The sequence below is a fragment of the Pseudophryne corroboree genome, chromosome 5, assembly GCF_028390025.1.
Source record: "Pseudophryne corroboree isolate aPseCor3 chromosome 5, aPseCor3.hap2, whole genome shotgun sequence".
In the NCBI taxonomy this organism is placed as follows: domain Eukaryota; kingdom Metazoa; phylum Chordata; class Amphibia; order Anura; family Myobatrachidae; genus Pseudophryne; species Pseudophryne corroboree.
The window spans coordinates 33,162,249-33,186,815 of NC_086448.1; the positions used below are offsets into that span (position 1 = coordinate 33,162,249).

At 47.9% G+C, this 24,567-nt stretch overlaps 1 protein-coding gene, 1 non-coding gene and 1 pseudogene across 4 annotated transcripts in view; all 3 read right to left on the bottom strand.

Annotated features, from left to right (window-relative positions):
• TOP1MT (DNA topoisomerase I mitochondrial) overlaps nucleotides 1-24,567 on the bottom strand; it is a 159,475-nt gene that overhangs the window by 32,678 nt on the left and 102,230 nt on the right. For all 3 annotated transcript variants that reach the window (XM_063921205.1, XM_063921204.1, XM_063921207.1), the window contains one exon: nucleotides 24,412-24,480. In XM_063921205.1, the coding sequence (XP_063777275.1) occupies nucleotides 24,412-24,480 (69 nt within the window). The remainder of the gene's footprint in view (nucleotides 1-24,411; nucleotides 24,481-24,567) is intronic.
• LOC134929761 (5S ribosomal RNA) lies at nucleotides 10,509-10,627 on the bottom strand. Its single transcript, XR_010178632.1, has one exon. It is a non-coding gene; the product is annotated as a 5S ribosomal RNA (ribosomal RNA).
• On the bottom strand, nucleotides 12,870-12,979 carry LOC134931263 (U5 spliceosomal RNA; annotated as a pseudogene).

The following is a 24,567-nucleotide window of genomic DNA, read 5'->3' on the forward strand; positions in this document are numbered from 1 at the left end:
GGGCAAAACTTCCATGTGCCGTTTTGAGTCGGCATCGCCAGACCATTGCCGAGTCCATAACCCCCTTCTGGCGGCAATGGACATAGCGCTTATTCTTGATGCCAGCCGGCAAATATCCCTCTGTGCATCACGCATGTATAAGACTGCATCTTTTATATGCTCAATCGTCAGCAAAATATTGTCCCTATCCATGGTATCAATATTATCCGACAGGGAATCTGACCACGCAGCAGCAGCACTGCACATCCAAGCTGATGCAATCGCTGGTCGCAATATAATGCCCGTGTGTGTGTAAATAGCTTTTAGGGTAGCTTCCTGCTTCCTATCAGCAGGTTCCTTCAGGGTGGCCGTATCCGGAGACGGTAGTGCCACCTTCTTTGATAAGCGTGTCAGCGCCTTATCTACCCTAGGGGGTGTTTCCCAACGTGACCTATCCTCTGGCAGGAAAGGGTACGCTGCCAATATCCGTTTTGAAATTATCAATTTCTTATCGGGGGAAGTCCGCGCTTCCTCACACACCTCATTTACTTCCTCAGATGCAGGAAAAACTACAGGTAGTTTTTTCTCACCAAACATAATAGCCTTTTTTGTGGTACCTGGGGTATTATCAGAAATGTGTAAAACATTTTTCATTGCCTCAATCATGTAACGGGTGGACCTATTTGAGGGTACACTAGTCTCATCGTCGTCGACACTGGAGTCGGTATCCGTGTCGACGTCTGTATCTGTCACCTGAGGTAGCGGGCGTTTTAAAGCCCCTGATGACCTTTGAGACGCTGGAACAGGCACAAGCTGAGTAGCCGGCTGTCCTATGTTGTCAACCTTTTGTGTAAGGAGTTGACACTTTCACGTAATTCCTTCCATAAGTCCAACCACACAGGTGTCGACCCCGCAGGGGGTGACATCACATTCACAGGCATTTGCTCCGCCTCCACATCATTTTCCTCCTCATACATGTCGACACAGCAGTACCGACACACAGCAGACACACAGGGAATGCTCTTACAGAGGACAGGACCCCACAAAGCCCTTTGGGGAGACAGAGGGAGAGTATGCCAGCACACACCAGAGCGCTATATATCACAGGGATATCACCTATAAAACGTGTTTTCCCTTATAGCTGCATAATATATTTATACTGCGCCTAATTTGTGCCCCCCTCTCTTTTTTACCCTTTTCTGTAGTGCAGGACTGCAGGGGAGAGCCAGGGAGCGATCCTTCCAGCGGAGCTGTGAGGGAAAATGGCGCCAGTGTGCTGAGGGAGATGGCCCCGCCCCTTTTTCGGCGGGCTTTCTCCCGCTATTGTAAAAGTTCTGGCAGGGGTTAATAAACACCTATATAGCCCCTGGGGCTATATATGGTGTCAGTTCGCCAGCCAAGGTGTTAATATTGCTGCTCAGGGCGCCCCCCCAGCGCCCTGCACCCATCAGTGACCGCAGTGTGTGGTGTGCATGAGGAGCAATGGCGCACAGCTGCAGTGCTGTGCGCTACCTTGGAGAAGACAGAAGTCTTCAGCCGCCGCTTTTCCGGACCTTCTTGCTTCTGGCTCTGTAAGGGGGACGGCGGCGCGGCTCCGGGAACGGACGACGAGGTCGGGTCCTGTGTGCGATCCCTCTGGAGCTAATGGTGTCCAGTAGCCTAAGAAGCCCAAGCTACCACCACTTAGGTAGGTTCGCTTCTTCTCCCCTTAGTCCCTCGGTGCAGTGAGCCTGTTGCCAGCAGGTCTCACTGAAAATAAAAAACCTAACATATACTTTCTTCCTAGGAGCTCAGGAGAGCCCCTAGTGTGCATCCAGCTCAGCCGGGCACAGAAAATAGGATTTTGGTACTTACCAGGTAAATCCTTTTCTTTGAATCCATAGGGGGCACTGGAGTACTCTTGGGATATGGACGGCTTAGCAGAAACAAAGGCACTGAATATTTAAATTTAGAACTCTCCACCCCTCCATATCCCAGAGTACCTCAGTGTACTACCTTAGTGTTTTTTACTGAGCCGAACAGGAACTATAGAGAGGTTGACAATGGAGAATTCCTATAACATAACGGACAACAACAAAGTTGACACATAACGTTACTGACAACTAAACAGTTGACACCATAACCGATAGAACTTTATAATTTGAACCAATCGGTGAAAATGTGTTACCATAAGCTCGTCTGAGCTTAAAACAACCCAGGTAAAACTGCTCTGGGTGGGCGTCCAGTGCCCCCTATGGATTCAAAGAAAAGGATTTACCTGGTAAGTACCAAAATCCTATTTTCTTTATCATCCACTAGGGGTCACTGGAGTACTCTTGGGACGTACCAAAGCTTCCCCCGTGGGCGGGAGAGCGGTTTGACACCTGTAACACTAAGCGGCCAAAGCTAGATGCTGATGCCGCAAACGTTTCAAACTTGTAAACGCGCACAAACGTGTGCACTGAAGACCATGTAGCCGCACGGTCAAGCTGCGTCGTAGAAGCTCCACGACCAGCTGGCCATGACGTTCCCACAGAACCTGTGGGATGAGCTATTACTGATGTAGGCGACTGTAACTTAGCCTTAAGGTAAGCCTGACGTGTAGTCCGTTTTATCCATGTGGATAAGATCTGCTGAGAAGCTGGCTAACCCCAATTGGCAGCATCATAGAGAACAAACAACGTATCCGTATTACGAACTGTAGACGTTCGGGACATATAAATGCGTAATGCGCGTACCACAATCAGAATTCTAGAATGTGCTGTCAACACAGGAACCACTATTAGTTGATTGTTGTGAAAAAATGACACTAGCTTTGGTAAGAAATCGGAATTCGTCCGAAGCTCCGCTCTGTCATCAGGAAACCCAAATACGGTGGCTTGCAAGACAAGGCACCCAAATTTGAAAAAACGCCTTGCCGAAGCTAAGGCTAGAAGAAAAAACGTTTTCCAAGTGAGAAACGTAATATCCACTTGTTGTAAGGGTTCAAAATATGAAGACTGTAAGAAATCTGAACCCAGCTTCAAGTCGCATGGCGCTGTAGGTGGGATAAATGGAGGCTGCACCCTGAGGACACCCTGCAGAAAAGTGTGTACCGACGGCAATAGAGCCAATCGTCTTTGAAAAATAGGATTTTGGTACTTACCAGGTAAATCCTTTTCTTTGAATCCATAGGGGGCACTGGAGTACTCTTGGGATATGGACGGGCGTAGCCGAACAAAGGCACTGAATATTTAAATTTAGGACTCTCCCCCCCCTCCATATCCCCGAGTACCTCAGTGTACTCTCTCAGTGTTTTTTACTGAGCGAACAGGAACTATATAGAGAGGTTGACAATGGAGAATACCTATAACATAACGGACAACAACAATGTTGACCCATAACCTTACTGTCAACTAAACAGTTGACACCATAACCGATAGAACTTTATAATTTGAACCAATCGGTGAAAATGTGTTACCATAAGCTCCTCTGAGCTTAATATCAATCAAGTAAAACTTGTTACCCTAAGCTCCCTTGAGCTTAAAACAACCCAGGTAAAACTGCTCTGGGTGGGCGTCCAGTGCCCCCTATGGATTCAAAGAAAAGGATTTACCTGGTAAGTACCAAAATCCTATTTTCTTTATCATCCACTAGGGGTCACTGGAGTACTCTTGGGACGTACCAAAGCTTCCCTCGTGGGCGGGAGAGCTGTTTGATACTTGTAACAGTAGGCAGGCCAAAGCTAGATGCTGATGGCGCCACCATTCATAACGTGTAAACGTGCACAAACGTGGTGCACTGAAGGCTATGTAGCCGCGTCGTAGACACTCCACGACCCGCTGGGTCTGACATTCCCACAGAACCTGTGGGATGAGCTATTACTGACGTAGACGATTGTAACTTAGCCTTAAAGTAAGCCTGACTTGTAGTCATTATTATTATCCAACTGGATAATGTCTGCTGAAAAACTGGCTAACCCCAGTTGGCAGTATCATAGAGAACAAACAACGTATTCATCTCACGTACTGTAGACGTTCGGGACATATATAAACGCGTAATGCGTGTAGCACATTCAGAATTCTAGAATGTGCTGTCCACACATGAACCACTATTGGTATATTGATGTGAAGAATACGAAAGCGGAATTCGTCCGAAGATCTGCTTTATCATGAGAAAACTCAAATACGGTGGCTTGGAAAACAAGGCACTCAAATATGAAAGCAAAACCCTTGCCGAAGCCAAGGCTAGAAGGAAAATGTTTTCCAAAGTGAGAAACTTAATCCCCCTTTGTTGTAAGGGTTCAAAATATGAAAACTATAAGAAATCTGAACCCAACTTCAAGCCACCTGGCGCTGTAGGTGGGATAAATAGAGTCTTGAACTTTGATGACACCTTGTAGAAAAGTGTGTACAGACGTAATAGAGGCAAACGTCTTTGAAAATAAGTTTACCACACAGATACCTGCACCCTTAGTGCAGATAAACGCAGTTTTCCATTCCACCCCGTTTAACAGAATACGGGTAACTTGAAGGATGATGTCGGAAACTTCCGAGGTCTACCACACGAAATTTTGTAATAATGAGCTGCCTAAAGCGGCTTACTAGCTCGTAACCTGGTTGGTATAACCGATACTGTAACGCTCTATTTCTTAAGAGGGCGGTCTGAACCCTCACTCCGTCAACCGCAGCTGCGGTACATGGGTAATAGGTACATTGTAACTATGGTTAAAAGAACGTTCCCTGATGTAACAGGTTGGACGTATTATGAGCGGCCCAAGATCGTGTGCCAGTATTCCTTGGAGATTCGAGAAGCAAGCTCTCCGAAACCCATGAGATATCACCAGTATGACTGTGACGAACTGTCTTATGATCCGTTTTGGCAACGGAAAAAGCAGCGGAAAATGGTGGAGCCAGATACACGATGCTGAATGACCACATGAATGTGAAACACTCCACTGCCACTGCCCTTGTGATCTGTTGTTTTGTACACATACTGAGCTTTTGTAATTTGGCGAGATGCCATCATGTATACCTGAGGGTAACCCCCTTCTGTGGACTCACATATGAAACACCTCTGGATTTAATGTCCAGTTTTCAGGATCCCAATCCTGACGGGTGAGATCATCTGTCTAACAGATGTGCAGTCACGGAATGATCTCTTGACATTTTCACATAATGGTGTTCTGAGCCATTGAGGATTTGAGTTACCTGCCGCATTGCCATGCGGCTTCTTGGTTCTCCCTGGTTGTTGTGTATGCAACTCCCGTTGCCTTGTCTGACTGCCTTGGTCAGACTGAAAACGAAGCATGTAGTGCATTGTAAAATGCACGGAGTTCCAGGACTTTTATCGACCGCAATCTGTCGTGCTTTTAGAACCTCTTTTTTAACTACAACTCCTGAACCTCTGAGACTGTCGTCCAGAGTATATACACCCTCGGCCCTCTGTGGGAAACGCGAGTGAAGGCCGGCGAACTTAAAGCGCTTTGAAACACATCATTATTTTTAACAGGCGAATACACCAATGTATCGCTAGTGTGCGTGTTTAGCACTAATTACTAGATGTGTAGTAGGTAAATGTCTTTGATTTACCGTATTTATAATCTTACCTAGGAATCGCTTTGAACATGATCTGCCACCGCAGTATACATTAGTAGCGCAAATTAGAGGAACTGTGTTGAGACAGAGTTTTTATGAGCAGATCATCTAAGTTAGAGGCACTCTGGTGATACAGAGTTCTAACGAGCAGATAGTCTAAGTATGGAAAGATTGTCACTGTCAGGACTCTGAGATGAGCTACCACCAACATCACTCTGGTAAATACCCGAGGCGTTGACCAGAAACCAAACGGTAGACCTGAAATGGTTAATAGTTGTGGCGTTTTGCCAAGGTTAGAACCTATTAACAACCAGAATGGGTAAATACGCATTGTGAAGATCAAATGCAATTATGCAATGTTGTGGCTCCAATATGCAAATGCTATTTGTTCCCCCAAACAGAGGGGAATAAGTAACCCTGACTCTGCTGGTGTACTACTGACTGGATATAAAACAGCTGAAGACCAGCAGAGACTAAATGGCAACCTGCCAAATCTGTAAATAGCTGAGACCTCATGAGTTGATGTTTCCCGCAATGTAACGTGTAAAGACGCGCTCCACAATAGGAACATGTAGATGGCCTAAGAGGTCATCAAGCCACTGGCTTGCAGACTATAGCGTCTTTACAAGGCGTGACTGTTTTTGTTTTAAAAAACTGAAGTCTAAAGGAATTAAACGCCGGCACAAGTATTTCCGTTTTGATACTGGCTGCAGTAATGTCAAATTTAAGACCAACAAGCTATGGCCTTGTCATGGTTAAACTAGCGACGATGAAAGTGACCGGCGTTAGCAGAAGCTTTACAGCTATACTCTGCAGCTTCTTTAAACCGTGATCGTCCCTGTTTCCATACATATAGTCTAGTAACTGAAATGTATTCTTTGACACAGACGCATTTACCAATGGCGGATCGCGTCATTTTGGAAACGATTAAATCAGGATTTTGGTACTTACCGATAAATCCCTTTCTCCGATTCCACAGGGGCCACTGGAGTGTAGTTACAATGGGGGAGATAGTAGGTGGTATTGGTAGCTGGCACTTTAAAAATTCTCACACTGTGGCTAGCTCCTCCCCTACTATCTCCCCTCCAAGCCAGTCTACGTTAAACTGTGCCCGAGGAGAGCTGTAATAAACAAACCGTAAGGTAGAGGAGGTTAACGACGCCCTGTAAACCAGGCGAACACAAACTAAACCTGGAACAGAACCTGACAAAAAACCAGGCTAGCCTGAACCCAACAAGCAGTCATATGGTGATCTGCAATCGTTAATCAAACAAAAATCAGGAGAAACAGCGCTGGGCGGGCGTCCAGTGGCCCCTGTGGAATCGGAGAAAGGGATTTATCGGTAAGTACCAAAATCCTGATTTCTCCTTCATCCACTAGGGGCCACTGGAGTGTAGTTACAATGGGGACGTCCCAGAGCTCCCAAAAAACGGGTGGGAAAGCGCTGAGAGTCCTGTAAAAACTGCTCGGCCAAACAGTGATGCAGAGGCCGTAAAAGTGTCAAACTTGTAGAATTTGACAAAACGAATGTCGGTTTGACCAAGTAGCCGCCCGACAAAATATTCATGGAGACCCCGCGGGCGGCTGCCCACGAAGGTCTTACAATGCGCGTAAAGCGCGCTGAATTGGAAAACGGAGGTTCCCTAGTAACCGCCAAGAAGACTGTCTGATGATCAGATGTATCCAACTGTCCAGCATATGCTGGGGCCCCGGCTATTTAGTACGGGAGCATCGTCCAGAGCAAAGAAGAAAAAACACTTCATCGAATAGCCTGAGACCTCTGTAGAGAGAGTTGACGAGCCCTGACAACATTCAGAGAGGATTGAAAACCACTAGTGTCAGATTTATATGAAAAATGGACCTCCCCTCTGGAAGAAACGACCGCTGAGGCCGAAGCCGAGCCCGGGGAGTTGCCATTAGAGTACTCCCTGAACAAGAGGCCGAACTTACGGCCGCTAGGCTAATCTCATTTGGAAGAAAAGCGAAAAAGGCAGAGACCTAAAATTCCGGTCAGTGTGGTTTGAAGCGCAGCGGAGCAAAAAACCTCCCAGAGAAACCAAAGATGAATGGTAACTGGAAGAAGGGGGAAAAACCCCCTTTTATCTTCATTATGTTCCATAAAGTTTTCCCAAAGTGGCAAAAGCGAGAAGAGGTAATAGACTTCTGAAATCGGAGCCCAGTAGGCCTAACCGAACTAGGGAACTCCTCCCTTCTGAGGTCTCGTGAACAGTCACACGGGTAACCGAAACCAGTGTAAAATTGAACAAGGAGAAAAAAAAAAAGGAGCCTGTTGAAGTAGACAGTCCCGTCGAGGTAGGAGCCAAGGCTCCTCTACTGACAACAGGCGTATCTGTATCTTCAAGTCATGCGTGGCCCAACCAGCGCCACCGAGAGGACTAGCACGCATAATCCCCTCCTGTGTTACTGAACATGAAGTAGAAATAGAAAAGGAGGCAGGATAGAATAACCAGAAAACTCCCCGGAGCCCTGAGGGCCTCCACGGCTACTGCCGTCCGAGAGTAATAAAGGGTTAAAGAGTCAGTCAGAACGCCCTGAGGTCGATCCGAAATCTCCGCCCACAGCGGACCAGCTGACAAAACTCCGGGGCATGTTCCCTCACCCAGGAGTCTGACCTGGTGGCTTGATCTGGAAACAAGATTGTTGTCCCCCGTTCCGAGAGGAATGGAGGCGACCACTCATTACGTCGCAACTTGACTGAAGAAATAGAGTCTCTGGTGCCGAGGAATGAAAAAACCTCTGACGGACCGTGTTGAGAAACGTCTATGCGGAGCATAAATTGGATCTGTGTCGAATCAGAAGCTCGTGGATCCTCCGGATATTCAGAAGCCACCTAATGTACAGAGTGGGATAGTAGCAGTAAATTGTCCCATTAGGGAACCAACGTCACCCACTGCCCTTGAAAAAGAGTTATTCTGTTATCTTCCTAAACTCTGTGGGAGCGGAAGAGAGAAGAGTAAAGGACTTACAGTGAAAATGAGAATCCTGTTAAGGGGGAATCTGAGAAAAGCCTGTCCAACGGAAATCAGTAAACAGGCATCTCTGAAGACAAGGGACACGTAAAACTCCCTTTCTTGTTTAAACTAGCAATCACAGACTAAAAGGATTGTAAGGCCAGAATAGGCCTGTCCGAGCCACTTGGCTTCGGAACGTGAAAAGAAAACAAAGGCCTGAGAACTGTCCTAATTCAAATGATATGTGTAAAACAGGGATCAACACCCTTTGCGGTTAGAAACCTATGGAGCGCAGCCTGCAGTATGACTCTCTTGTCATCGTAAATCAGCCGACCCATGCCGAGGGACTCCTGAGACGGTTGTAACCGCCCAAGCCTTCTCCCATCGACCTGCGCCTACCCTGGGACCCTGCAGGTGTAATGGGTGTATAGGATGACATAAAATCAGACTGGACTGAGGATGTTGAACCTCTGCTTCAGCCTTTTTACCCTGAGAACCCCTGGCGACGAAGATATCACCCGTGTGGAGTCAAAAACCTGAAAGGGCACGAAACAATCTAAAGGGAAGACCAGTAAAGGTCTGTCTTGGAGCTGGGGCAGTAGTAGGAGAAATCAAAGTGGACCTACCTCCATTGGTTCAAGAAATCCTGCAGAAAGTTCCTTCCCCAGAACCATCTGCCCCGTAGGATTTCATGTTTACTTGTCACTGTCGCAGCCCCAGAGGTCGTCGGGTTAAGACAGCCCAAGCGAAGATGCAGGGTCCGAGTCTGTAGACATGGAGACCTCCAAGGAACATAAAGCAGAATCGTGATTCTGACCTGTATCAAAGTATCAATTGATCCTGATGCGAAGCATCCTGTAACCTAGAGGACAATTGTTCCCCAACCTACCTGCTCCGGATACGGTAGAACCATGCTGCCGCATATGTCGATGGATCCCTGAGCAAGGTTGCCTCAGGAAAACGGCGGCTTGATGGACCGGCGATACACCGAGGTGTATACCCTAGAGAGGTTCTGATACCATCTCCTGCCATCTGCGGGGAAAAGATAGGAAAACAAACCCTGTTTGATACCTGATATTGTGTATTCGGGTGTCTGTCGGCCGCCTACCGGAGCCTGCCCAGCTCATCCGAAACTGAACCAGTCGCTGTCATTTTCGTCAATGGCGTGGAACCCTGATGGACTTGACGTGTCCTCCTCCTTTACCTGCAGTATCAGATGAACTGCTGTATTATGTACCTGTATATTCTGAGACACTGGTTCAGATCCACAGAAAACAGACATCAGTAATGCATGGAATGTTAGCAAAGTTTCTTTTTGGAAAGGTGTGTTTGGTCCCGCTGTGATTTGATCCTGTGACCTTGGAAACCAAAGTCCAAGGGCTTACCTGATGAGCTATTGTCTGGTTAATAGTGACATTACCTGCATCATTGATCAAACAGGGGTGTGCAGGTGCGTGGAGGGCGAAGCAGATGGCTCCGCCGCATACTTCACACCTAAGAGGGAATTCTTCGACTATCCCAGGAGAGACAAACGAAAGGAGAAAAGGTGGGTTAAATAAACAGAGCCCTACGTAAGGTCTGCACTATAATGTGTAGTGACCGATACGATTAAAATAAACTTTCTGGAGCAGCGGAGACCTGAACCAGCAACGCTGCGCTGTGGGACAGGAGTCTTAGCCCTAGGCTATAGGAGTTCTCCTTAAAGTTTTGTTTGGATTCAAACCCCTGTTCAGATACCCGCTACTAGCGTACTGAGCCGCAGCGCTATTTGTCTGATGCCTTACACGCATTCCACAATTACAAATAGCATTAGTAACTAGTGACAACAAGGAATAATAAAGGGAAGGCAACACCCCGCCCTGTATTTAGTGTACCGCTAATTAAGGTGCACCAGATGTTTCTCTGAGGTTCCGCTGGCTTTTCAAAATGGTGACCAGCCTGTGAGAAAGATGGGGGAAAATGTTATGTGCAAGATGTTGTTATTAGAAAACATTGCGGAAGTAGCCTACAGCACCTGGTATTCCCAGGCGGTCTCCCATCCAAGTACTAACCGGGCCTGACCCTGCTTAGTTTCCGAGATCAGACGAGATCGGGCGTGTTCAGGGTGGTGTGGCCGTAGGCTTTTATCCCCTATATCTGGTATTTTATGGATTTATCTATATACATACCTACACGCACTTAAATATATATATCTATATATATACATGCACAAACATAACTATATATGTATATATACACACACACCGTAGGTAAATAAATACTGCACAGTAGATCCTTTTAATTATTATTGAGCTGAGTCCCAGCTACTGTAATAGAGCAGGTTCCCTGATTTGCAAGTAGGAAAATGCTGGGTAGAGGACTCTACTGCAGGAGGAATGTATCTATATTTCAGCAGCCTGAAGTATCGAAAAGTTACAAATCCCAGAGCTGTTGCCTAGCGACGGGGAGACCTGGGAGCCCGCTGAGTAAAGCGGGTTAACTGTTAATATACCTGGGACTTTATTTGTATTTGTCTCTGAGTATGCAAGATTAGCCCACTGGGCTATAGGAGACACTGCAAATATGAAGCCAGGTCTGTGCAGGGAGGAAATGGCCGCCAGAGTGAAACTCCTCTGGGCTATGCGATAAAATCTATATAGTGGATAACTGGATTAGTGCTGAGCCACTCTGACTATATCACATTCTCCTCAGCACCATGTGCATTAAACTCACATAAATGCCTATTACACTATAACAGTGGCCGGGGAGCGGAGAATGCTGAGCCCGCTGTACAGAGCAGGAGTTAGCTCCGCCCCCCGGCTATGGCGCCTTATTGCAAAACTAAGCGGGAAGCGAGCTGTACCCTCCGCTGGGCCTGCGAGTCACCGCCGGGGAGCGCTGAGCGCTGAGCCCGCTATACAGCGCTAGTAGAGCCCTGTATCTGCTAGCCGCCGCCGGGGAGTGTTGCGCTGAACAGAGCGCGAGTCGCCGCCTGGGAGCAGGGAGCGCTGAGCTCGCTCTACAGAGCGGGACTTAGCTCCGCCCCCTCCGTACAAGGCGCCAAATTTAAACATTGCTTTGCGCTCGAGCGGGATCCCTGTGCCGGCTCTGTGAGTCGCGCTGAGTGGGTGCGGGGGGTGCGGGGTGCTGGGGGAGCAGAGGGTTATCAGAATGACACACACCCGTTTTTCAGTCAGGGTTGTATAAACACATACTCAGCCTCCCCCAATCATCCTGTCTGTTTCTCCATGAGGAGGACAGGTAAGGATACAATAAAGTACATTACAGCCCCAGAGAGCCCTTCTGGAGTGGGTTGTACAACAATAAACAGATTGCTCTAAAAACATACATAGCCACCACAAATAAAGTATACTTCACTCACCACTGTGTTCTTGGTGGATCGGCCCCGACACACGCCGCACGCAGCGGCGTCCAGCCGGAATCTTCTGTGGTGGGGTGGTCCCGACACAAGCCGCACGCAGCGGTGTCCGACCATTTTTGATACTCACCGCTGCCATGCTGCCGGAATCTTCTGCTGGATGGAGTGGCCGCGACACGCGCCGCACGCAGCGGTGTCCGCCAACTCAGGAGAGCTCAGTGTCTCCCTCAGCCGGGGCCCATCCCTAGCCGCACGCAGCTGCGATGGGACCCCGCCGGCAGCTCCCACGGTGCAGACTGGCAGTGGCAGAGCTGCCAGTCTGTGAGTGTGTGTAAGAAAAATAAAATAATAAAGAAAAAAGAAGAAAATTCTTCAGCTAAACCCAAGTGAACCAGCTACCTCGGGCACTTAACTAAGACTGGCTTGGAGGGGAGATAGTAGGGGAGGAGCTAGCCACAGTGTGAGAATTTTTAAAGTGCCAGCTACCAATACCACCTACTATCTCCCCCATTGTAACTACACTCCAGTGGCCCCTAGTGGATGAAGGAGAAATAGAGCTTAGAGTGTACTCAGTCTCTGTACAAATAAAGACAGTGACGCACTGGGATTTAGCAATGTATGTTGTCAAAAAACCCCTACTATATGCGTGCTGTGTAATGCACCCTTCTCACTCGTAGTTATTGGTGTGAGATCTGACATAGAATCGTGCATTAAATTATAAGACCAGTTAAATAAACACCCTGGTACCCAAAGGGAATTGGCCCTTTGAAACGACTGTCTTTAGTTAGAGCAGGCGGAGTATCCGAGACTCGGATTTTTACCGCTCTTTAAATTTGAATTGCCAATGTTAACATAGGATCTTTAAAATTATTTTTAGTCTGCGCTAGAGCCTTACTCGCTATGCAGACAGACCCCAAAATAGGCAACGAACAGACACTTGCACGACTTATTGAAGTTCTTTTGTGTCATATATATATTTTTATTGCTGAAAAGCATATTAAAGGCAGCCGTAGCCAGGCATCAAAAAATTATATGAAACTCATGGTTGTTTCTCTCTACGGAAATCTTTAGTAAAAGGCGAAAGATTTATTCTCTCTGAAGAGAAACCAGAGTATTCTTTATGTGAAAAGTTCACATGGCCATGTGCAATCCGAACCAAATTCCCACTAACACCCCTTCGTCTCTAGTGGCTTAGAGATGTAGGGCAGGAATGTTCCAGAATTATGTGAAAACCTGAACAAAAAATTCCCACTAACACCCCTGCGCCTCCTTGTGGAGTAGAGGCGTATGGCCGGAATGTTCTGGAATTATAAACTGGAAGAAACAGTAATGATTAAACTGGCCCTCCATGCCATGCATACACTGAAAATCACATGACAGGATTCCTGCTGCAGTGTTAATATATATGCTTAATAGCCTATTATACAGTTAATATAGGCTTAATAGCCTATTAAACTGTGATAATCATTTTAGCTTCCCAGTTAATAGAAACACTGTTGTATTAACGTTATATGGTAACCATAACAGAAAAAACAGGAAGCATGTTAAAAATGCCTGTGTTTACATCAGAAACATAGTTTAGGTTATTAGCTTAAAAGTGAACAGCCTATCTTATTATCCATGCAGCCTTTATGGTGCTGCTGCTATGGCATTTACTCCCCCTCACCCTTGCAGCTGCGCTGCTTGTGTTACCTGCAGCGGACGGGAGCGGGTGCAGGGAGCCAAGATGAAGCAGGGAAGCGCTGCTGTAAAGTGCCGGGGAGCTGTGGTCCGGACGAACGGCAGCGCCCTTCATCCTACAGCAGTGGCCGGGTAATCAGCGGCGGCTGCGGTGGCGCTGGGAGAGCGGCCGGCGTCTTTGAGTGACGTGCGGCCGCTCAGAGCTGTGTCCCCGGTAGCGCCTTTCATCCTACAGCAGTGGCCGGGTAATCAGCGGCGGCTGCGGTGGCGCTGGGAGAGCGGCCGCTCAGAGCTGTGTCCCCGGTAGCGCCTTTCATCCTACAGCAGTGGCCGGGTAATCAGCGGCGGCTGCGGTGGCGCTGGGAGAGCGGCCGGCGTCTTTGAGTGACGTGCGGCCGCCTAGAGCTGTGTCCCCGCGATCTCGTAAAGTGGCTGGCTCGGCTGGTTACAGCGTGTCTAATCAGCGGCGGCGAGCAGCGGCGGGTGCCTGTACTAACGGCTCTCTCATGTAATCAGCGCAGTAAAGTAATACCTTTTCCCCACACAGCAGGGCGGCAGCGTGAGCTGACCGTCCTTACACCCCACCATACCTTGTTTCAGTTTGACGGGCTTTCCTGGCTGTGACGGGGCTTCTTTCTTGTAAGCTCCGTCTCATCTTGGCTGTGACGGGGCTTCTTTTGTAAGCTCAGTCCAGCGTGGCTGTGACTGTGACGGGGCTTCTGCTGAATGCTCCGTCCCTCCAGCTCTTTGTCTCTTCTTGGCTGTGACGGAGTTTTCTGTAAGCTCCGTCCAGCTTGCAGGAGACAGTGGCTGCCTGTGGCTGTGAGGGTGCTCTTTGTGAGGACCGACACGCCATGCGCTGCCTTGCAGCGCCTGTGGCTGTGAGGGTGCTCTTTGTGAGGACCGACACGCCATACGCTGCCTTGCAGCGGCACCATCCCGGACCCAAGTTTTTCAAGAAACTGGGAAGGGAAGTGTAAAAATTAAAAATAAAAATAAAAAGTAAAATGAAAAATTTAATAAAATCTTCTCAAATGTGGGCATTCCCACAAGCCGATGTTCGTGCTGTGAGCACCGAAAAAACACAGAGAGTACACTGAGGTACTCGGGGATATGGAGGGGGGGGAGAGTCCTAAATTTAAATATTCAGTGCCTTTGTTCGGCTACGCCCGTCCATATCCCAAGAGTACTCCAGTGACCCCTAGTGGATGATAAAGAAATAAATTGACAACACAGATACCTGCACCTTCAGTGTAGATAAACGCAGTTCTCCATCCAACCCCGTCTGTAAAAATAACAGAATACGGGTAACTTGAAAGATGATGTCGGAAACTTCCGAGCTTCACACCAACCTTTATAGGCACGCCAAATTCTGTAATAATGAGCTGCCGTAACCGGCTTCCTAGCTCGTAACATGGTTGGTATAACCGATACTGTAATGCCCTCTCTGTTTCTTAAGAGGGCGGTCTCAACAACCACCCCGTCAACCGCAGCCGCGGTAAATAGGGGTAAAAGAACGGCCCCTGTTGTAACGGGTTGGACGTAGTATGAGCGGCCAAGGATCGTCTGCGAGTATTCCTCGGAGATTCGAGAAGCAAGCTCTCCGAGACCCATGAGATATCACTAGTATGACTGTGACGAACTGTCTTATGATCCGTTTTAGCAACGGAGAGAGCAGCGGAAAACGGTGGAACCAGATACACGAGGCTGTACGGCCACGCGAATGTGAGAGCATCCACCGCCACTGCCCTTGGGATCTGTCATTCTGTACACATACTGGGCGTTTGTAATTGTGGCGAGATGCCATCATGTCCACCTGAGGGAAACCCCACCTGTGGACCCACATGTGAAACACCTCTCGATTTAATGCCGTCTCCTGGATGAAAATCCCGACGGTTGAGATCATCTGTCTCGCAGATGTCCACTCCCGGAATGAACCCAGTCGACAATATCACCTTGTGGTATTCTGGGCAATTGAGGATTCGAGCTACTTCCCGCATTGCCATGCGGCTTCTCGGTCCTCCCTGTTGTTGTGTATGCAACTACCGTTGCGTTGTCTGACTGCACTTGGACAGTCTGAGAGCGAAGCATGTAGTGCATTGTAAATTGCACGGAGTTCCAGGACATTTATAGACAGCAATCTGTCGTGATCCGTTTAGAAACCCTGTCGCTGACCATTTTAAACTACAACTCCCCAACCTCTGAGACTCTCGCCCAGAGTAGAGACACCCTCGCCCCCCTGTGGGAAACGCGAGTGAAACCCGCCGAACTGAAGCGCTTCGAAAGCACATCATTGTTCCTAATAGGCGAATACACCAATGTACCGATAGTGTGCGTGGCTTGAGCACTAATTGTACCAGATCGTATAATCTGTTCTTTCTGGTGTAGTAGGGAAATCTTTGATTTACCGTATCTGTAATCATACCTAGGAATCGAAGTCGTTGAGACGGAATTAGATGCGATTGTTTTTGAACTTGACACTGCAACCGTGGTGTACGTTAGCAGCGCAAGTAAGAAGAACCTCTGTTGAGACGGAGCTCTTATGAGCAGATCGTCTAAGTATGGAACGATTGTCACTGCCAGGGCTCTGAGATGAGCTATCATCACAAACATCACTTTGGTGAATACCCGAGGCGCTGACAAGAGGCCAAACGGTAGAACCTGAAACGGTTAATGGTTGCGGCGTATTGCAAAACGCAAGAACCTGTGATGAAGTGACCAAACCCTAATGGGTAAATACGCATCCTGAAGATCAAGCGCAATCATGCCATCTTGTGGCTCCAAATATGCAAATACTAACCGCAGAAAATCCATTTTCAATCTGTAGTAAGTGACTTGCTGATTGAGACTGCGACGGAGCCCTCCGGCTTCGGTACCCCAAACAGAGGGGAATAATAACCCTGACTTTGTTGGTGTACCAGGCCTGGAAATAAAAACAGCTGAAACCAGCAGAGACTGAATGGCAACCTGCCAAAACGCCTAATTTCGTCCGACAGAGGCAGTCTTGTCTTTTAACTTTTAAATAGCGGATACATCCATGAGTGGATGGCTGGAAACCCGGCAAATGTAACGTGTAAAGGCGCGCTTCCACAATTGGAAATTCGAGATGGCCTGAGAGGCCGTCAAGCCACTGGCTTGTTGTGACTTTAGCGCCCTGGCGTTACAAGGCGTGACTGTTTCTGTACCACAGCCTTGAAAAGACTGAAGTCTAAAGGCTTTAAACGCCGGACCAGAGTATTTCAGTCTTGATACCGGAGGAGGCAATGGCTAGACTTTACCCCCCCCCCCCGCCTTGGCCTGAAATATCAAATTTAGGACCAAACTACTTCTGGCCTTGTCGTGCTGAAACTAGCGACGATGAAAAGCGAGAATCGAGGTAACAGGCGTCAGCAGAAGCTTTACAGAGATACTCTGCAGCTTCTCATTAACGATAAGTCTAACGTGATCGTCATTGTTTCCATACATAGAGCGCCTAGTGACCCAAATGTATCTTGGGTCTTTATAAGGTTTGACACAGACGAATTCACCAATGGCGGATTCTCCCATTTAGATGTGGAAACGGGTAAATAGACTTAAATCTTAGTCAGATATTCTAAATAAGAAACTCATTGAAGATCTGTCGTTTATTAAATACGACGGATTAGATGTTAGAGTCTCCTTAGTCTCTGTAAAATTGAGACATTGACTCACTGGTCATTAGCAATGTATGGTTACCCAAACCCCGCACTATCTGACTGCTGGTCTAATGTGCCCTTCTCACTCGTAGTTATCGCTGTGAGGTTTGACATAGAATTGTCAGACTGCATTAAATTATAAGACCAGTTAAATTAACACCCTGGTACCCAAAGGGAAGTTGGACCTTTGGAAAAGCTGAGACTCCTCCGTTAGAGCTGGCGGAGTAACTTCCGAGACTCCGATCTTACCGCTCCTGTCGAGCGGAGTCAATTTGAATTGCCAATGCTTAACATAGGATCTGGGAATGAACCGGCTTCCGGAGTGGAAACCTACAAAGCAACTGAATCTGTGGTAGATTTATGTACAGACATTGTAGTAAACCTTATTTTTAGTCTGTGTTGGAGCCTTACCCCTTATACACACAGACAACACAATAGCCAAAGGCCAGACACTTGCACGACCCAGTAAAATCTTTACTTAAGGCGTGTAATATATATATATATATATATATATATATATATTTATGTCGAAATACAGTTCACATGGGCAGCCTATGTGAAACCTGAACCAAAATTCCCACTAACACCCCTGCACCTCCGTGTGGAGTAGAGATGTAGGGCAGGAATGTTCTGGAATTACAAACTGGAAGAAACAGGAAACATGGTTAAAATGGCCCCCATGCCATGCTTACACTGATAATCACAGGACAGAGTACAATACCTGCTGCAGTGTTAATATAGACTCAATAGACTATTATACATTGATAATCACAGTCTAGTATACAGTGATAAACACATGCAGGTTACAATACATGCCTTCAGTGTTAATATAGGCTCAATAGCCTATTATACAGTCTGTGACGGGCTTCTAAGCTCCGAGTTCTCCGGTCATGGCTGCGACGGGGCTTCTATCTGTAAGCTCCGTCCAGCTCTTCAGGTCATGGCTGCGACGGGGCTTCTATATGTAAGCCCCGTCCAGCTGTTGCAGGAGACAGTGGGCTGCCTGTGGCTGTGAGGGTGCTCTTTGTGAGGACCGACACGCCATGCGCTGCCCGTGCAGCGGCACTATCCCGGACCCATGTTTTTCCAGAAACTGGGAAGGGATGTGCTAAGTGAAAAAAAAATAAGATTTTACTTACCGATAAATCTATTTCTCATAGTCCGTAGTGGATGCTGGGGACTCCGTCAGGACCATGGGGAATAGCGGCTCCGCAGGAGACAGGGCACAAAAGCAAGCTTTTAGGATCACATGGTGTGTACTGGCTCCTCCCCCTATGACCCTCCTCCAAGCCTCAGTTAGGTACTGTGCCCGGACGAGCGTACACAATAAGGAAGGATCTTGAATCCCGGGTAAGACTCATACCAGCCACACCAATCACACCGTACAACTTGTGATCTGAACCCAGTTAACAGTATGATAACAAAGAAGTAGCCTCTAAAAAAAGATGGCTCACAACAATAATAACCCGATTTTTGTAACAATAACCATGTACAAGTAATGCAGACAATCCGCACTTGGGATGGGCGCCCAGCATCCACTACGGACTATGAGAAATAGATTTATCGGTAAGTAAAATCTTATTTTCTCTAACGTCCTAGTGGATGCTGGGGACTCCGTCAGGACCATGGGGATTATACCAAAGCTCCCAAACGGGCGGGAGAGTGCGGATGACTCTGCAGCACCGAATGAGAGAACTCCAGGTCCTCCTCAGCCAGGGTATCAAATTTGTAGAATTTTACAAACGTGTTTCCCCCTGACCACGTAGCTGCTCGGCAAAGTTGTAAAACCGAGACCCCTCGGGCAGCCGCCCAAGATGAGCCCACCTTCCTTGTGGAATGGGCATTTACAGATTTTGGCTGTGGCAGGCCTGCCACAGAATGTGCAAGCTGAATTGTACTACAAATCCAACGAGCAATAGTCTGCTTAGAAGCAGGAGCACCCAGCTTTTTGGGTGCATACAATATAAACAGCAAGTCAGACTTTCTGACTCCAGCCGTCCTGGAATTATATATATATATATATATATTTTCAGGGCCCTGACAACGTCTAGCAACTTGGAGTCCTCCAAGTCCCTAGTAGCCGCAGGCTCCACAATAGGTTGTTTCAGGTGAAACGCTGACACCACCTTAGGAAGAAACTGGGGACGAGTCCGCAGTTCTGCCCTGTCCGAATGGAAAATCAAATATGGGCTTTTGTAAGACAAAGCCGCCAATTCTAACACTCGCCTGGCCGAGGCCAGGGCCAACAGCATGGTCACTTTCCATGTGAGATATTTCAAATCCACAGATTTGAGCGGTTCAAACCAATATGATTTGAGGAATCCCAACACTACGTTGAGATCCCACGGTGCCACTGGAGGCACAAAAGGGGCTGTATATGCAATACTCCCTTGACAAATGTCTGGACTTCAGGAACTGAAGCCAATTCTTTCTGGAAGAAAATCTACAGGGCCGAAACTTGAACCTTAATGGACCCCAATTTGAGGCTCATAGACACTCCTGTTTGCAGGAAGTGCAGAAATCGACCTAGTTGAAATTTCTTCGTGGGGCCTTCCTGGCCTCACCCACGCAACATATTTTCACCACATGTGGTGATAACGTTGTGCGGTCACCTCCTTCCTGGCTTTGACCAGGGTAGGTATGACCTCTTCCGGAATGCCTTTTCCCTTAGGATCCGGCGTTCAACCGCCATGCCGTCAAACGCAGCCGCGGTAAGTCTTGGAACAGACATGGTACTTGCTGAAGCAAGTCCCTTCTTAGCTCCCGAGGCCATTAGTCCTCTGTGAGCATCTCTTGAAATTCCGGGTACCAAGTCCCTCTTGGCCAATCCGGAGCCACGAGTATAGTTCTTACTCCTCTACGTCTTATAATTCTCAATACCTTGGTTATGAGAAGCAGAGGAGGGAACACATACACCGACTGTTACACCCGCGGTGTTACCAGGACATCCACAGCTATCGCCTGAAGGTCTCGTGACCTGGCGCAATACCTGTCCCGTTTTTTGTTCGGGCGGGATGCCATCATGTCCACCTTTGGTCTTTCCCAACGGTTCACAATCATGCGGAAAACTTCCCGATGAAGTTCCCACTCTCCCGGGTGGAGGTCGTGCCTGCTGAGGAAGTCTGCTTCCCAGTCGTCCACTCCCGGAATGAACACTGCTGACAGTGCTATCACATGATTTTCCGCCTAGCGAAAAATCCTTGCAGTTTTGCCACTGCCCTCCTGCTTCTTGTGCCGCCCTTTCTGTTTACGTGGGCGACTGCCGTGATGTTATCCCACTGGATCAATACCGGCTGACCTTGAAGCAGAGGTCTTGCTAAGTTTAGAGCATTATAAATTTGCTCTTAGCTCCAGTATATTTATGTGGAGAGAATTCTCCAGACTTGATCACACTCCCTGGAAATTTTTTCCCTGTGTGACTGCTCTCCAGCCTCTCAGGCTGGCCTCCGTGGTCACCAGCACCCAATCCTGAATGCCGAATCTGCAGCCCTCTAGAAGATGAGCACTCTGTAATCACCACAGGAGAGACACCCTTGTCCTTGGATATAGGGTTATCCGCTGATGCATCTGAAGATGCGATCCGGACCATTTGTCCAGCAGATCCCACTGAAGAGTTCTTGCGTGAAATCTGCCGAATGGAATCGCTTCGTAATAAGCCACCATTTTTACCAGGACTCTTGTGCAATGATGCACTGACACTTTTCCTGGTTTTAGGAGGATCCCGATTAGCTCGGATAACTCCCTGGCTTTCTCCTCTGGGAGAAACACCTTTTTCTGGACTGTGTCCAGAATCATCCCTAGGACCAGCAGACGTGTCGTCGGAACAACTGCGGTTTTGGAATATTTAGAATCCACCCGTGTTGTCGTAGAACTACTTGAGATAGTGCTACTCCGACCTCCAACTGTTCTCTGGACCTTGTTCTTATCAGGAAGTCGTCCATTTTCTTTGAAGACGAATCCTCATTTCGGTCATTACCTTGGTAAGGACCCGGGGTGCCTTGGACAATCCAACGGCATCGTCTGAAACTGATAGTGACAGTTCTGTACCACGAACCTGAGGTACCCTCGGTGAGAAAGGCAAATTTTTGGGACATGGAGGTAAGCATCCCTGATGTCCCGGGACACCATATAGTCCCCTTCTTCCCGGTTCGCTATCACTGCTCTGAGTGACTCCATCTGGATTTGAACTTTTGTAAGTGTTCAAATATTTCAGATTTAGAATAGGTCTCACCTAGCCTTCTGGCTTCAGTACCACCATATAGTGTGGAATAATACCCCTTTCCTTGTTGTAGGAGGGGTACTTTGATTATCACCTGCTGGGAATACAGCTTGTGAATTGTTTTCAATACTGCCTCCCTGTCGGAGGGAGACATTGGTACAGCAGACTACAGGAACCTGCGAGGGGGAAACGTCTCGACATTCCAATCTGTACCCCTTGGATACTACTGGTAGGATCCAGGGGTCCTGTACGGTCCCAGCGTCATGCCGAGAACTTGGTAGAAGCGTTGGAGGGCTTCTGTTCCTGGGAATGGGCTGCCTGCTGCAGTCTTCTTCCCTTTCCTCTATCCCTGGGCAGATATGACTCTTATAGGGACGAAAGGACTGAGGCTGAAAAGACGGTGTCTTTTTCTGCAGAGATGTGACTTAGGGTAAAAAACGGTGGATTTTCCAGCAGTTGCCGTGACCACCAGGTCCCATGGACCGACCCCAAATAACTCCTCCCCTTTATACGGCAATACATCTTTGTGCCGTTTGGAATCTGCATCACCTGACCACTGTCGTGTCCATAAACATCTTCTTGCAGATATGGACATCGCATTTACTCTTGATGCCAGAGTGCAAATATCCCTCTGCGCATCTCGCATATATAGAAATGCATCCTTTAAATGCTCTATAGTCAATAAAATACTGTCCCTGTCAAGGGTATCAATATTTTTAGTCAGGGAATCCGACCAAGCCACCTCAGCTCTGCACATCCAGGCTGAGGCGATCGCTGGTCGCAGTATAACACCAGCATGTGTGTGTATACTTTTTAGGATATTTTCCAGCCTCCTATCAGCAGGCTCCTTAAGTACGGCCCTATCTGTAGATGGTACCGCCACTTGTTCTGATAAGCGTGTGAGCGCCTTATCCACCCTGAGGGGTGTTTCCCACCGCGCCTTAACTTCTGGCGGGAAAGGGTATACCGCCAATAATTTTCTATCGGGGGAAACCCACGCATCATCACACACTTCATTTAATTTATCTGATTCAGGAAAAACTACAGGTAGTTTTTTCACATCCCACATAATACCCTTTTTTGTGGTACTTGTAGTATCAGAAATATGTAACACCTCCTTCATTGCCCTTAACGTGTGGCCCTAAAGGAAAATACGTTTGTTTCTTCACCGTCGACACTGAAATCAGTGTCCGTGTCTGGGTCTGTGTCGACCGACTGAGGTAAATGGGCGTTTTACAGCCCCTGACAGTGTTTGAGACGCCTGAGCAGGTACTAATTTGTTCGCCGGCCGTCTCATGTCGTCAACCGGCTTGCAGCGTGTTGACATTATCACGTAATTCCATAAATAAGCCATCCATTCCGGTGTCGACTCCCTAGAGAGTGACATCACCATTACAGGCAATTTGCTCCGCCTCCTCACCAACATTTTCCTCATACATGTCGACACACACGTACCGACATACAGCACACACATAGGGAATGCTCTGATAGAAGACAGGACCCCACTAGCCCTTTGGGGAGACAGAGGGAGAGTTTGCCAGCACACACCAAAACGCTATAATTATATAGGGACAACCTTTATATAAGTGTTCCTCCCTTATAGCATTTAATATATATTCATATCGCCAAATCAGTGCCCCCCCTCTCTGTTTTAACCCTGTTTCTGTAGTGCAGTGCAGGGGAGAGCATGGGAGCCTTCCCACCAGCATTTCTGTGAGGGAAAATGGCGCTGTGTGCTGAGGAGAATAGGCCCCGCCCCCTTTTCGGCGGGCTTCTTCTCCGGAGTTTGTGATATCTGGCAGGGGTTAAATACATCCATATAGCCTCAAGGGCTATATGTGATGTATTTTTCGCCATACAGGTATTATACATTGCTGCCCAGGGCGCCCCCCCCTGCGCCCTGCACCCTCCGTGACCGCTGTGTGAAGTGTGCTGACAACAATGGCGCACAGCTGCAGTGCTGTGCGCTACCTGATGAAGACTGAAAGTCTTCTGCCGCCTGGTTCCGGACCTCTTCAATCTTCAGCATCTGCAAGGGGGGTCGGCGGCGCGGCTCCGGGACGAACCCCAGGGCGAGACCTGTGTTCCGACTCCCTCTGGAGCTAATGGTGTCCAGTAGCCTAAGAAGCCAATCCATCCTGCACGCAGGTGAGTTCACTTCTCTCCCCTAAGTCCCTCGTTGCAGTGAGCCTGTTGCCAGCAGGACTCACTGAAAATAAAGAACCTAAAAACTTTTTCTAAGCAACTCTTTAAGAGAGCCACCTAGATTGCACCCTGCTCGGACGGGCACAAAAACCTAACTGAGGCTTGGAGGAGGGTCATAGGGGGAGGAGCCAGTACACACCATGTGATCCTAAAAGCTTGCTTTTGTGCCCTGTCTCCTGCGGAGCCGCTATTCCCCATGGTCCTGACGGAGTCCCCAGCATCCACTAGGACGTTAGAGAAATGGTAAAATGTAAAAGTAAAAATGAAAAATTTAATAAAATCTTCCACCAAGTGTGGGAACTTCCCACAAGCCTTGTTAGTGCTGTGAGCACAGAAAAAACACTGAGGTAGTACACTGAGGTACTCTGGGATATGGAGGGGTGGAGAGTTCTAAATTTAAATATTCAGTGCCTTTGTTTCTGCTAAGCCGTCCATATCCCAAGAGTACTCCAGTGCCCCCTGTGGATGATAAAGAAATCTAACTGAGGCTTGGAGGAGGGTCATAGGGGGAGGAGCCAGTGCACACCAGGTAGTCCTAAATCTTTCTTTAGAGTGCCCAGTCTCCTGCGGAGCCCGTCTATTCCCCATGGTCCTTACGGAGTCCCCAGCATCCACTAGGACGTCAGAGAAAACGGCAATGACAAAGTGTATAGACTTCTCCTTCATGTGCACATGCGATGTTACCTACAAAAGGCAGCATAGGAACAGAGACACTGGACACAGATGACCCCAGGTGCCGCAACCTCAAGCTATATCAGTATGTACTCACATTCAGCCTGTCAAACAGGTCATCCTCTGGGTCTTTATTTTCCATAAACAGCTTCAGGTTCTTGAACACCTGAAACAAAAACAGGAATTAAATGGAACTAGTGACAAAAGGAGTCTCTCCTGGACATAAGGAAAGCACCTATAGGCAGACACGTGA